This window comes from Microtus oregoni, unplaced genomic scaffold (assembly GCF_018167655.1).
Source record: "Microtus oregoni isolate MIOR12 unplaced genomic scaffold, Mior012 000005F_ref0000423, whole genome shotgun sequence".
NCBI classification, from domain to species: Eukaryota; Metazoa; Chordata; class Mammalia; order Rodentia; family Cricetidae; genus Microtus; species Microtus oregoni.
In genome coordinates this window covers 24090822-24104060 of record NW_024543064.1, presented here as the reverse complement: position 1 = coordinate 24104060, position 13239 = coordinate 24090822, and the positions used below count along the sequence as shown (strand labels likewise).

Sequence of the window (13239 nt, the reverse complement as noted above, 5' to 3'; positions counted from 1 at the left end):
GGTAGCCGCCCAAGAAGCAAGATATGAGGTAACAAACCAGGAGTCTGGCGGTAAGATATACAATAATAGAAATGGGTTAATTTGAGATGTAAGAGCTAGCTAGGAAGACACCTGAGCCCTTGGTCAAACGGTGTTGTAATTAATATAGTTTTTGTGTAATTATCCAGGCCTGGGTGGCCAGGACACGGAAGTGCAATCTCCATTTACATCCCAGCAGCTGGAAGGAAGAGGCAGGTGGACCTCAGTGAGTTCAAGGCCAGCCTGGTCTACAAAGCAAGTTCCAGGACTACTATACAGAGAAACCTGTCTCAAAAAAGCAAGCAAGCAAACAAACAAACAAAAACACCTTTTTCCCTAGGCCTTGGGGTCAAGGCCTGTCTCAGTTATAGCCTCTCAGTGGGATTAGGTATCAGGGTCCCCAGACCTTGCCAGTGACTTGTGTGTCAGCCACTGAGCCCTCACTATCTGAGGCTTGACCGCTATCTAGAGCCATTCCTGTGACCAGAGCCTGCCGTGTCTCCTCTCTTGGGCCTCAGCTCTTCATCCTCTCGGCCTCTGCTATCCCTCTTCTTCAGCTGCCTCTTCCTTCACCGTAAAGCAGGCTGCTGGCTTCTGCTTCTGCAGCTGGCCTGGCTGGCCCAGTGAGCACTTCCCCTTCAACTCCCGAGCAGTTGGCTGCCTTGTCACTGGTGTCGCTTGGCCTGCTGATCCCTCGGCCAACTCCTGCTACCTCTTCCTTTGCCACTGCTAAGCTGTCCCTATGCTAACGTGTTCTTCGTGTTACGAGATCAGCCCTCACCCTTAAACGCTGGCAAGACCATTCAAGAGAAGCCTTTTATAGACAGTGCAATGTCAGGGAAGTAGCAGGGGAGAGCCTGATCCGTCTTCCCTACCCCCACCCCTACTGGCTCACCAAGAGCCGCTGAACATCTAATTCTATAGCCATAAAACCCAGTCTTACTTCTCCACGATACTCACAGCCCCTTCTGTTAGACCTCCTCTCTGCGTGGTTCCGGAGTCTTCTAGAGTTCACAAAGGCTTTGATAGCAAAAAGTCTGTTTCAGATAACTATGGTAAAGGCTGTGCCTTCAGGAGCCAGTCACCAGCTGTGACTGTTGTGTGGCCTTCTCTAGGTGTCCATGGGCTGTGCGAGATGGCTGCTGCAGGCACGAGGGCACTCTGGATAGCTGTTTGTCCGCCAGCCCTTTGCTTGAGCGGCGAGAGAGGCTCCGACATCTGCTCCCTACGACTTTGATTATTTACAGGACAGTGGACATCGGAGGGAATGCTAGGTACGATAAGGGCTCAAAGATCTTATCATTAACACTGGCAGTAATTTTAAGAGATTTTTGACATTGTTTAACACTACCCTGGGCCCCAGGACGGGATGCGTCCCCTTCCCCCTGCCCCTTTCACCTCTGACCTTACTGAGTGCATCTTTTGAAGTGAGTAAGAGATCAGGGCACAAGGAGGAACCAAGACTGTCCAGACACAGGATGTGTTCGAGTTCTTGGCATGTCAGCAGCAGGAGAGTGAGGTTAGTCTCTCTTGCCCAGTCCAGCTCCCTTCAGGAATGAGCCGCTAAAAAAGCACAGCAGGCATTCCCGTCAGGGGCTCTGCCATGGTGTCTCCCCCGTCTGCACCATAGCTTGTGCATATTTGAGGGATGCTATAATAAGCAAGCAAATTCAAAGTGACCCTTATAGTATTTTCTACTGTAGGGTGAACATAAAAAAAAAAAACGAAAGAAAGAAAAGAGAAAGGAGGAGGAGAAGGTGGCTGACTTTTCTCATCCATGCCTGCACTTCTGCTTCATTCTCTGTAAGAAGGACACAGGGTGCTGGGAGATAGCGCAGTCAATTCAATGTCTGCTATGCAGGCATGAACGCCTGAGTTTGGATCCTAGGGACACGTGTCACAGCAGGCATATTGGCACATGCTTGTCATGGGGAGAACAAAGACAGGATGACCCTGGCTGAATCAATAAAAGACCCTTTCTCAAAAACTGAGAAGCAATGGAGGAAGACACCCAATGCAATCTCTGGTCTCCTTATGTGTGTGTGTGTGTGCGTGTGTGTGTGTGTGTGTGTGTGTGCGTGCATACACGCAAGCACGCACACACACGCACTCACACACACTCGTGAAAGGTAATTTACTGACTGAGCTACTTGCCCAACCTCCTGACTTTGCATTTAACAGCCTTCATTGCTCTCACATAGGACAGTCATTCCAGCTGTTTGTCTAGCCAACCCTGATGATGTTTTACAATCTAATACTGCTTACAAGCCCGTTCTAGTATTGATTCCAGTATCGAGCAATCCATCCTTCCTGTTTCCCAGGGTCTTCCACCTGTACCAGGTGAATAAACACGCCAAGCCCTGTGGACTCTGAAAGAGGGACTGAATGGGCCAAGTGTGGCTAAAGGCAGGTGGGTGCTGGCTATGAGCTGGCACAGTCCTTCCTCTCGTGGGACAATGGTTGCCCTCCACCTTGCTCTGCGACGCCCATCAGTTCTAACAAGCTCAGCCCCACTGGAGAGTCATGAGCCAGGGATGTCATGTGAACCTTCCCTTGTATGAACTCTGTGCGATGTAGACAGTTTGCCTATCTGTGCTGGATATTAGTTTGTTCACAGGAAACGTGAGGAAGCCAGGAGTCTTCCTTGCAGTGTGTATGGGGTGCCATGACACTTCAGAAGACATCATGCCCTCTCTCTGCCTGTCCCCACTGCAAGCAAGGTCATGGAGTGTGAGGGGTTCTCCCAAGAACCGAGGATTCCAGGTTATACGGGCAGGAAGGGGCATGAGAGAGGATTTCCAAGACCCATACTCTGGGTGGCCATGTGCTGCTGAGGGAGACCCTCTGGAGGAGCAGGGAGAGGATTCAAGAGATGCAGGGTAGACTAGGATGATACCTTCTTGGAAACAGGAAGGAAGGAAAACCTCACTTCTCCAGAGATTTCCACGGTTGCCACCACTGTCCTTGGGTCTACAGTACTTGCCCACACGTTTCCAGGGGAGGAGACAAAAATCAGAATCTCGGTTCTTTGAGCATTAGCACTGCAGGCAAAATCTAGGTGTGGCTCAGGTACCCCACACAGCTGTACAGATGCTGCCCAGACACTCCCAGACAGCTCCAGCTATCTAGGGACCATGGGGGGCCAGGTCAGATGCTAGCAAGGCCCAGACTGACATGTAGGGCTACTGATGCTACATGCCAGGTACATGGTCAAGCATTTCACATATGCTGGTTGACTTCGCCTTACATCCAACCGACCAAGTGGTTGCCATTACCGATCTCATTCGACACAGATGCCATGAGGCACAAGTACATAACTTGTCTCACCACCAGCACCTTAAATTCCTGAAGGCCAGAACAAACGGGATATGAAATACGGCAGTCTCAGGAACTGAGGTGACCACTGCTCTAGTCTCTGGCATTTCTACCTTCTCTGCCTCCTTTGTCTTCCGTGTGAGTCTGGCCTCAAACAGCCACCCCAGTCTCTAGGGTCTTCCAGTGTAGAGTTGACCGTCATTCCCTAACTAACTTCTTCCTGCTACAATGGAGATGCTGACCGGAGAGGCAGCACTGTACGATGACTTGCTGCTAAATACTTAGTCGCTGGCTCTTCAAGAAGACAGGAGATGGCTCAGCCAGTCAGGGGCTTCCTGCGCAAGCATGAGGACCCGAGTTTGATCCAAAGAACACATATAAAAAATTTGAGTATGGTGGACTGCAGTAATTCTAGCGCTGCGGAGGCAAAGACTGGCAGATTCCTGTGCTCCTGGCCAGCCAGTCTCGCCAGTGAGCCTCGGGGAAGGGAGAGAGTCTGACTCAAGGAAACAAGACCACGAAAGTGGACAGAGCCTGAAGAACGCACTCAGGGTTAGCCTTCAACCTCCACACTGTTGGACACAGGAACAAACATGTCGTGGTTGATAACAGGCCACCAACACCCTGAATGTGTAAACGGAAGAGGTGTACACCATCTGACCATCTGTTTTTATGAGTCAGGGCAGCCACCGCACCACTGACGGCGTGTGTGTGTGTGTGTGTGTGTGTGTGTGTGTACTTACTGAGTCACTGAGCAGGTGGTCACCTCTGTCCAATCAGCTGTGGATAACGTGGACAGTGGGGGAACGTGGCACAGATACGGCTGCAGAGCCGGGCGCAGATATGGCTGCCAGAGCCCAGCTCTTTCTAGCATAGCAGAACACGAAGGTAAACGTTAGATAAAGACCAGAGGCCTGAAAGGTTACCAAAAACCCGGTGGCTCTGTGTGAGCCCACATCCATTCTCGGTTCAACGGTAAAACACTGACATCATATCAATATGAAGTACTCCCCCAAAGGCTTGGTTCTCAGGGTGGAGCCAACTCCTGAGACACACTGGACTGTCTCTCTTGAAGGCGCCGACACAGGCAATGTGTTCATCCATTCACAGACTCATAATGTGATGATATTTAGGGGGAGCCTGGTGGGAGAAAACAGGTCCTCAAGAGCCCTTTGAAGGGCATGGTAGCGCTCACACCTTTCCATCTTTCTCACTGTGAGGTGAGCAACTGTGCTCTTCCACGCCCTTCCACGGGGATGTTCCACCCCCGACAGACCCAGAAACAATGGAACCAGCCAGCCATGGGCTGTGCCACAGACAGAAACCGTCGGCCCTAGCCCATCTCGCCTCCTTTAAGCCATCTGGCATAGGTCACAGGATGAAGAGTCTGTAACACAAAACCATTTCTGCCCAAGAACTTGGTCGTTGCGGTGACTATCTGAAACCTTTGGAACGGGTTGGTGGAAGAGTTTGGAAATGTCAGCGGAAGCTTCGGTGAAGCCTAGAAGGCTGTGGACAGAGTTCATGGGAAGGTCTGCAGGGAGTGTGGAAGACCAGCATGAGCACAGGACTGTGAAAACAGAACCCTGTGCTCTCTGGGCACACTGCTGGATGCTAAACTGGAGCTTGCTCATGCTACATCAGGTAAGAGGGTTTGCCCATCCTGCCCCATCCCACATCCACACCTTTCTTGTGGATGCTTGGCCCCACCCAGGCCCAGAAACGATGGAAGACATGCCTTGTCCTACTCCTCCCTCTGTCTCTGCTTCCTGGCTGCCACGGAGTGAGCACCTCCCACTCTACAGCGCTCAAGCCTCGGGTCCAAACTGATGGCCAAGAGCCGATGGACTAAAACCGTAAGTCAAAAGCAATGAGTCCTCCTAGCAACTGTGCCAGGTATGTGTCTCGGTGACAAAGGGTCTAGCACACATATCTTCCTTCCTGGGGTGACCCAGAGCTGAGTCATATCTCCACAAGGATACCTTCACAGGACCAACCTTGATAAGCCTGGTGGGATTCAATCTTGAATCTCCCTTTGGTTCTTCCTAGACAGCAGCGCCCTGACTCCATGGAGGAAAAAGAAACATGTGGATGTATTTTTATAAGCCCCATTCCAACACTAGAACAGCTTCCTACATCGGGCTCCCGTGATGAATGACCAGTACTGGGAGGGGGAACAGAACCACTGGGGACATTCAACATCCCTGCCACTCAACTGGGCAAAACGCTTCTCTTGGGTTGCAGCCCCTTCCGCGGGGCATTCTGGAGCATTCCAGCACAAAGCATGGAAGCCAACAGCAAGTGGCCATCGGCCTCCCTTCCCAACCCTGGGGCGGAGTGGTGCAAAGGCGGCCCAGCCCCCTCTCCCACACAGCGCCAACACAGCACCAAGCACTCTGCACGCCGCTACCACCCAGGTGTAGGTACAGTTTATTCTTCACGTCAGAGATACAAAGAGCAGAGGGTGCGTCCCTTTGACTCTCGCCCCCTTCAGTGTTCTTCCCCCATGTCTGATTTGTTTAGCCTTACCCCCTTCTTTAATAGAACATAAGTTTCTCTCCTGAAGCTCCGAGGGCCACCTGCCCTCGCCTCCCTGCCACCAAGATGCAGACTGAGAAGCCAACAGACCGTTTTCTCTTTTTTAATAAGGTAACTATTTCTAAATATGGTGGCCTGGAGGTCCCATAGAAAAAAAGCCAAGGGTGTTAACAGCATGGAACAGCGTATTTACAGGGTAGTACATGCGGACGGAAAGCTACAATACTGAGTATCAGACGACGCAGGTCAAACAAAGGGGTCGGGGTGGGAGGGCAGAGAACCCCCCCAGTGGAAAAGAAACCCCAGGAAACGTTAAACTGGTAAATCAATGTCGAGTTAAGGCTTAAAAAGTGTATAAAAATAACACAGTTAATATTCAAATGGACTCCAGATACAGAATATATAGATGAGTTTTGTCTAGTTTTCTTCCTCTCTGGGGGGGATGTGGAAGGGCTTCTCTGGGCTCTGTACATAGTTCCTATATACATGGACACGCATGGCTTTCGGATTGGGATGTCTAGGGGGGGCTGGGGGCAGGGTCTGCTCCTGGGACCTCCTTTGGAGGATCCTATCCCTGCTGCAGGGCCTGGGGTCTGGGTTGGGGAGTCCCCTTCTGTAGCGAGAAAGACAACTCCTCCCTGGGCACTGTCCCCTTCTGGAGGGAATTCTGAAGGAGATCTTAGCTCTGGGCCCACTCCATCCCCATCCCCCTGCCCACAGTCTGGAGTGGTGGGAGAGGTAGCCAATAGGTTTCCTGGCCAGCACCGAGGTAGACTGGGATGGTCTTCAGGGCAGCAGGGGAAGAGCCAGGTTTCACCAGGCACCCCCCCAACCCATTTCCCTGGGCGTGCCACCCAGCCATCACTGCACCCTTTGGTCCTGCGGCTCCCCAGACCCCTCGTTTCCATGCCCTGAAGCCAGGCAGCCCTGGCAGCTGCCATACCCTTTGCCCAGTAAAGGCTAGGGCAAGGCTCAGGCAATTTGAGCGGGTTGATGGGGCTGAAGGGCTCACTCCAGCTGTCTCCTGTCTTCCTCCCACCTGGGGGAGGGTCCCCTTTGAAGTCCAGAACCCCAGGCCTGAGCCTCCCCTCAAGACCTGAGGCAATGGCCAGAGAAGGTCCCACGCTGCCCTCTGGTTCTCTGTATCCGTCTGTCCAGTCCTTTTAGTTTCTCGTTCTTAGCAGCACCAACATTCTGGCCAATAAATATCCTTTTTGTTATTTCCAAGACAAACTTAAAAACAAGAAACAGTGAAGCAAGTGAGGGAGGAGGAACAAAAAGAAAAACCCAACAGACAGGTTCAAAGTGCTCTGAGATCGTCTTTGGATGCCACCAGAACAGTCCAGAATCTTGCAGTTGGCCTGGCTGCCCAGGAGCCGGACCAGGCAGGGCTTCTGCGGACCAAGCTTTCTGTCAGGGTGGGAAGGTCGTGAGAGAGCTTGGTGGTTCCTGGAGGCCCCAGCGGGAGTTAGGCTGGGTGCTGCCTAGGTCTATGTCTGCCAAGTGGGCGGGGCGGCGCCACAGGTGGGCTCAGATCAGAGAGATTCGCACCGGGATGCCGGGGGACTCCGTCCTCTGGGGTGAGTGATGGCTCACCAGGTGTTCCACCACTGTGTGTTTGGACATGTGCTTCATCAGGTAGGTCTCCTGCGGGCAGATGGGAGATGCAGAAGGCGTCACAACAAAGGCTGCAGTTCCCAAAGCGGCCACTGGAGGGCAGACCAGTTGGGGCTGCAAACAACTGAGCCGTGGGGGCTCAGCTAGATCACCCTTAAACCCCGCCCCATCCCAACCCCTGCAACTCTGTCAACAGCTGTAGGGAGATGCGAACCTAACTCTGCCTAACGTCACCTCCTACATCTGTAGATCCAGACACATCTGTATCAATGAGGCAGGGGCCTGGATGGAGTGGAACCCTACCATTTGTTAGCATTAGGACAAGTCACCTCCCCCAACCTGCTCCCAAGCCTCAGTTTCCTCCTCTATAAGCCCTGGGCACGCAGTGAGGGACAAGGAGGCCCCTCCTGCCCCAGCCTCAACATTTTATTCCAACTGGAAACAGGAATCTAGGGGTGAAGCCACACCAGAGTCACCCCCGTTCCCCACTGGCTCTACTGAGTTTGCCTGAGGCATCATGACGAGATGGGCAAGGTGACCTGGGCATTGACCGGGAACAAGGTAACATACCCTGGCCCTGGCTGCCACCCCAGGCCTCCCACCTCAAGATGGGCACTCAGGCAGAAAGAGCCTCTGATGGCAAGGTGCTACATCAGCCAGAAGAAGCAGCTGGCAACAGCCAAGCCAGGAGTCAGTCTCTAGTGAGCACATGGCAAGGAGCAGGGTGAGGGAGGCTATGGCCTAAGACACTGACCAGGGCAGACACTGACCAGGGCAGACACTGACCAGGGCAGACACTGACCAGGGCAATATAGGAACTCATTTGGGTCTCACTCTTAAAAAGACAAAGTCTGTAAATAAAAATGTGTCACTTAAGAGTCAAATGAATACATTCATGCTGTCTGGGTATTAGACATCAGGGCCCCTGAAAAGATCATGGGTAAGATTTTTTTTTAAAGGAGTCATTACCCTTAAAGACAAAATAAATAAATAAATAAATAAATAAATAAATAAATAAATAAATAAATTTGGCTTTGAAGCAGTAACCACAGCTTCTCTGTGTGATCATGTATTTAATTCTGTCTCCATCAGTGGTCCCTAACTTCCCTATCTAAATGGTATTCCCTGCTTCCTCCGTGCCTGGCTCAGTGGTCAGTGGCTCCCTGAAGTTTATCTGGCCCTCGGGTCAGCCAGTAAGTAGCCACTTGATAGAGGAGGAGACTGATACCCATGAGCACTCTTGGCTATGGGGGCCTGGTGCCAGAATAGTTAAAGAACTGCAAACGGGCACGCAATTGAGTTACCTGGTTACCCAAGGCCCTCCTAGGCAGGACTTCTTCCCACCCAGGAACCATCTCTGGTCACCTTTCCCCGAAGGATGGGTGGCTCTGGCTATGGTACTGTGCCCTCTGGTGGCTTTGGCAGGGATTGCAACTTCCCCAAGTGGGAAGGTACTCCGCATTCCCAGACTCAGAACAGCAGAATCCCAGGCCCACAAGCCCCGCCTTGAGGCTCTGGAACTTGGGGCAAGACAGCAGGACTCACCGAGGTGTAGGCCCGCCCACACATGCTGCAGCAGTAGGCCTTAGCGTGCTTGATGGCGTGGGCGGAGAGGTGGATCTGGAGGGAGGCGGAGTCTGAGTAGGCCCTGTAGCAGTTGGGACATTTGTAGGGCTTGTCCTTGTTGTGCTGGCGTTGATGAGACTGCGAAGAGCAGAGCAGGGGGTCATGAGGCGGCGACTCTCTCCCACCCCGCCCCCTTCTTGGGCCCCCTGGAAGAGGGGACACCGTTGTGCACCTGGGGGGACAGGAGGCAGTTCGGCACTCACCTGGAGGTTGGAGAGCTGAGTGAAAGCCTTCTCGCAGCCAGGATGTGGGCACTTGTAGGGTCTGTCGCCTGTGTGGATTCTGCAAGGGCAGGCGCAGTGAGGCAGTAGCTCAGCCACATCTCCAGAGCCGGTCCAGTACCCAAGCCCTCGTGTGGCCACTGCCAGACCTCCGCTGCCTTCCACCATGTCCCCAACTCCCACTCACCTCCCCTGGTGGTCCAGCATAGACCCCCAGCAACAGCTAGTCTGCTTAGTTTCTCATGCCCTCAAATCCCTGGCACCCTACTTGTCATTGCTGGGTCTCTGCTTTCTTGGCTCTCTCCACGAAAGCACAACCTCCTTGATCTTAGCCACTGCCACCACCCGGTGCCTGGCACAAGCTCTGCTCAGGGAGGCCTCATTAAACAGCTGGAGTGTGCAAACAGAGAGGGCTCCTCGTCTCTAAAGTTAGCCACAGACATCAGAAATAAGGTTCATATAACCCGCCTCCTGCCCAAGGTGTTTGTTGACTAACATACAGTCCTCTAGGGACTTCAGTTCTTCCGGAGAGACACACCAAACCTCTTGGCCAGCAAACTACCCTCTGGCCCCCATCTACCCAACTACGCCAACTGTCCAGCTTCCTTCCGGGTTCTCAGCCTCCTGACTTTGGCTATGTTATCATCCCTGGGCCTGCCCTTGTGGTATCCTTGCTCAGCAACCACCAGCCTCTACCTCCCTGTTTGTCTGGGATAGAATCCACAGACTTTGCCCCAGCTTTCCTTGACATTCTGCCTTGGTATTTTTGAGACCTCCCCTCTGTTTCTGTCTTCTGTATCTCGCTCCCTCCCCAGCACACACAGCGGCAAGCCTCCGAGCCTTTGTCCATGCTGTTCCCTCTGCCAGAAAGGAAGGCCTCTGGCCTCTGGCTGACTCGAGGGGCCTCTCAATGCTCATCCCGGATATCCCGCCTCACCGTGTCTCTTTCATAGGCAGGTCCACACACACAGGCTTTGCCAAAGTGGGGCCATAATGGGGCCCTCCGGGCCAAGGCCTGCCTCTCACTACTAACTTGTCTTTGTATGAGGAAGCCAGCACAGGGCTGCCCCCGAAAGGGACTCAAGGAGACCACTTGCCATTGAACAAAAAAAGGACCAGGCTGCCTTTTCCCACCATCCACAAAGCTCTCAGTATCTAGCCCTGAATTTCAGGCCACACCAATCACCAGGGTCCCCAGAATCCTGTCCCTAGCCTCTCCCCATGCACAGAGCTTCCCGTCTTGGCTCCCACATCTGTGAGGTGGGATGCCCAGCCTGAACCCAGGCCGCCCCTCTTCAAGCACAAGGAAAGCCGGCTGAAACTGGTGCCCTGCCTGCTCCCCACCCCGATGACCCCAGTTCCACGTGGGGATTTTAAAATCAGATCTCTTACCTATCGCCCCCTCTACACATCCCCTGCAACCCAGACCCAGAACACCCTCTCCCTTCCATCTGGACCCCAGGCTGCCGCACTGTGTACCATACTTGAACCCACTTCTGCCACCTCTCGTCTCCCCAACTTCCTCATCTCTGAAATAGGGACAGTGAGAATGAAGATCCCATTTAAGGTTGTTCACGCGATACTGTTAGAGGACCGATTCTCCACCACGGGAGAAGCTTGGTGGAATCACCCTGACTGGCCGAGCCATCTCACCAACCTCCTTTTTGTTTTGTTTTTTTAAGGAGGGTCTCACTCTGGCCCAGGCTGGCCTGAAACTCAAGGCATTCCTCCTGCCTCAGCCTTCTATGTGCTGGGATTACAGAAGTGAGGCCCCACACCCAGCTGGCTTGACTTCATCCTCAGGTACTACTGGGCGGCTTTACCCACTTTGTATTTTGTAACTAAAACAAGGGTAGACATAATAGAAGTCAGTATTTGAGGAGCGGGAATCCCTCTCCACGGCTTTTCTCATTCTCTCCTCCAATGAAACACGTACACCCACACGAACTCTTCTGGCCCCCCTTGTGTTAAAACAGGAGTGGGTCAGGCACACAGGAGCCCTTTGATGCTGAATAGCTGTTCATAATATTGTAATTATTGTCATCAGACTCAAGAAAGCCAAATGACACTGCTCCCAGCTGCAGTTATCATTATAAATGTACATCACATCACACAGCCAGGGAAAGAAAAGCAACCCCAGAGACAGTTTGCACCTGGCATAAGCAAACACACACAGGTAGTGTCACTGTCTGGCATTAGCCGCTACAAACAGACAGACTCGGAGCCCCCTTCTGTACCGAATTCCTCCTGAAGCAGCTCCAACCCAGCTTTCACACCCTGGTACCTGCAGACTCATGGTACCTTGTGCGTGTATATCTGTTTGTCACATAAGGCTCGCACTCTGTGTCCACCGTCAACAGACCATAGTAAAGACTGTCCTGATTGCGATGCTGATACATGTGTGTGGTGTGTGTCATACATGTGTGTGGTATGTATCATCTGGTGAGACGATCGTCCCGAATCTGGGCTTGCGGGACAGTCTGGGAGTCACCTGCTCTTCACAGGTGCCTCCCTTTCAAACACACGCTCCTCTGGGAGCCACTAAATAAGACCGTCCCAACAGTGGTCTTGGTGACAGCTTCTCCGGCTCCAAGGGTGGACTGGCACAGCCCCTTGCTGACTCAGCATCTTTTGTGTGCCCAGCACAGCTTCTGCTTTGGATTCACCCTCTTCACGACAGTAACATTGGGAAGACAGACTGGATTGTTTACAGGACCTGGGTGGTTGATTGTCAAAGGGCAGGACGACAGGACATGGTCTCTGAAAAATGGAATAGGGTTGATTCCTCGATTTGATGGTTGTCTGGGGTCCTAGAGCTTAGGAGCATTAGAAACCCATCTCTTTGCCAGTGGGTTAAGACATGGTGGCTTACTTATATGTGCCAGTGACCTGTGACTTGTAATTATTGTTGATATGTTGACAGACTCCTCATGTTGTTTTGTTTCCTGCCCATTTCAAACTTGAATCACACAAATGAGGTAAAGAAAGAGAAACAGAAAGATAGAAAAGAAAAAGGAGAAAGAGGAGGAGGAGGAGGAGGAGGAAGAGGAGGAGGAAGAGGAAGAGGAAGAGGAAGAAGAAGAAGAAGAAGAAGAAGAAGAAGAAGAAGAAGAAGAAGAAGAAGCAGCCACCGTCCTCAGAAACAGAATCAATCCCCAGGGTCTGGGACTATTTTGGCAAATCCGTCCCCTTCAAGGACCAGTTAATTTTTTTCCCTTTGTTTCCTTGCTCATATTCTTCCTCCCTAACCATCCCTAGTTTTGTGTGTTTATTTATTTTTGACAGGATATTACTCTGCAGCTCTAGGCGGACCTCAAATTTTCAGTAATCCTCCTGCCCCAGCCTCCCAAGAGCTGGGGTTACAAGGAATATGTGAGCCCTCCCATTTTCATTCTTAAATATGCTTAAATAAAGTCTATTTTTGAAAAATAAGAATAAATGGAATTCTTAATCATTATGATTTCTTGCTAATGCATCTATTTTCCTTTTATTAACTTTTTTTTTGTTTTTTTGTTTTTCGAGACAGGGTTTCTCTGTGGCTTTGGAGAGATGATTTATTTTGGTGTGTGTGTGTGTGTGCGTATGCATCTGTGTCTGTGTTTGTCTGTATCTGTGTGTGGATATGTTCATCAGTGCAGGTGCCCACAGAGGCCAAAGAAATTCGATCCCTCTGGAGCTGGAGTTACAGGAAGTTGTGGGCCACCTGATGTGGATGGTGGGGATCACACTCAAGTCTCCCAGAAGAGCTGTAAGTGTTCCTAACCACTGAGTCCCGACTGTATCTATTTTTAACTAATGCTTCCTCCATACATTTCTGCCAACTTCGAGCTAGCTGGCCTTTGTCGGGTCTAGGCCCTTAGTTCAGAATAACTGTCCTAGTTTCTTCCACACGAATCCCCAGCAT

General features: G+C 51.8%; 1 protein-coding gene across 4 annotated transcripts in view; it reads right to left on the bottom strand.

Moving 5' to 3' along the window:
- Window positions 1-5739: 5739 nt before the first annotated feature.
- Window positions 5740-13239, bottom strand: part of Znf362 (zinc finger protein 362) — a 32393-nt gene continuing 24893 nt past the window's right edge. For all 4 annotated transcript variants that reach the window (XM_041653084.1, XM_041653087.1, XM_041653086.1 and 1 more), the window contains 3 exons: window positions 9318-9396; window positions 9034-9192; window positions 5740-7518 (listed from right to left, as the gene is read on the bottom strand). In XM_041653084.1, coding sequence (XP_041509018.1) covers window positions 7402-7518; window positions 9034-9192; window positions 9318-9396 — 355 coding nt within the window. In that variant the 3' untranslated portion in view covers window positions 5740-7401. The remainder of the gene's footprint in view (window positions 7519-9033; window positions 9193-9317; window positions 9397-13239) is intronic.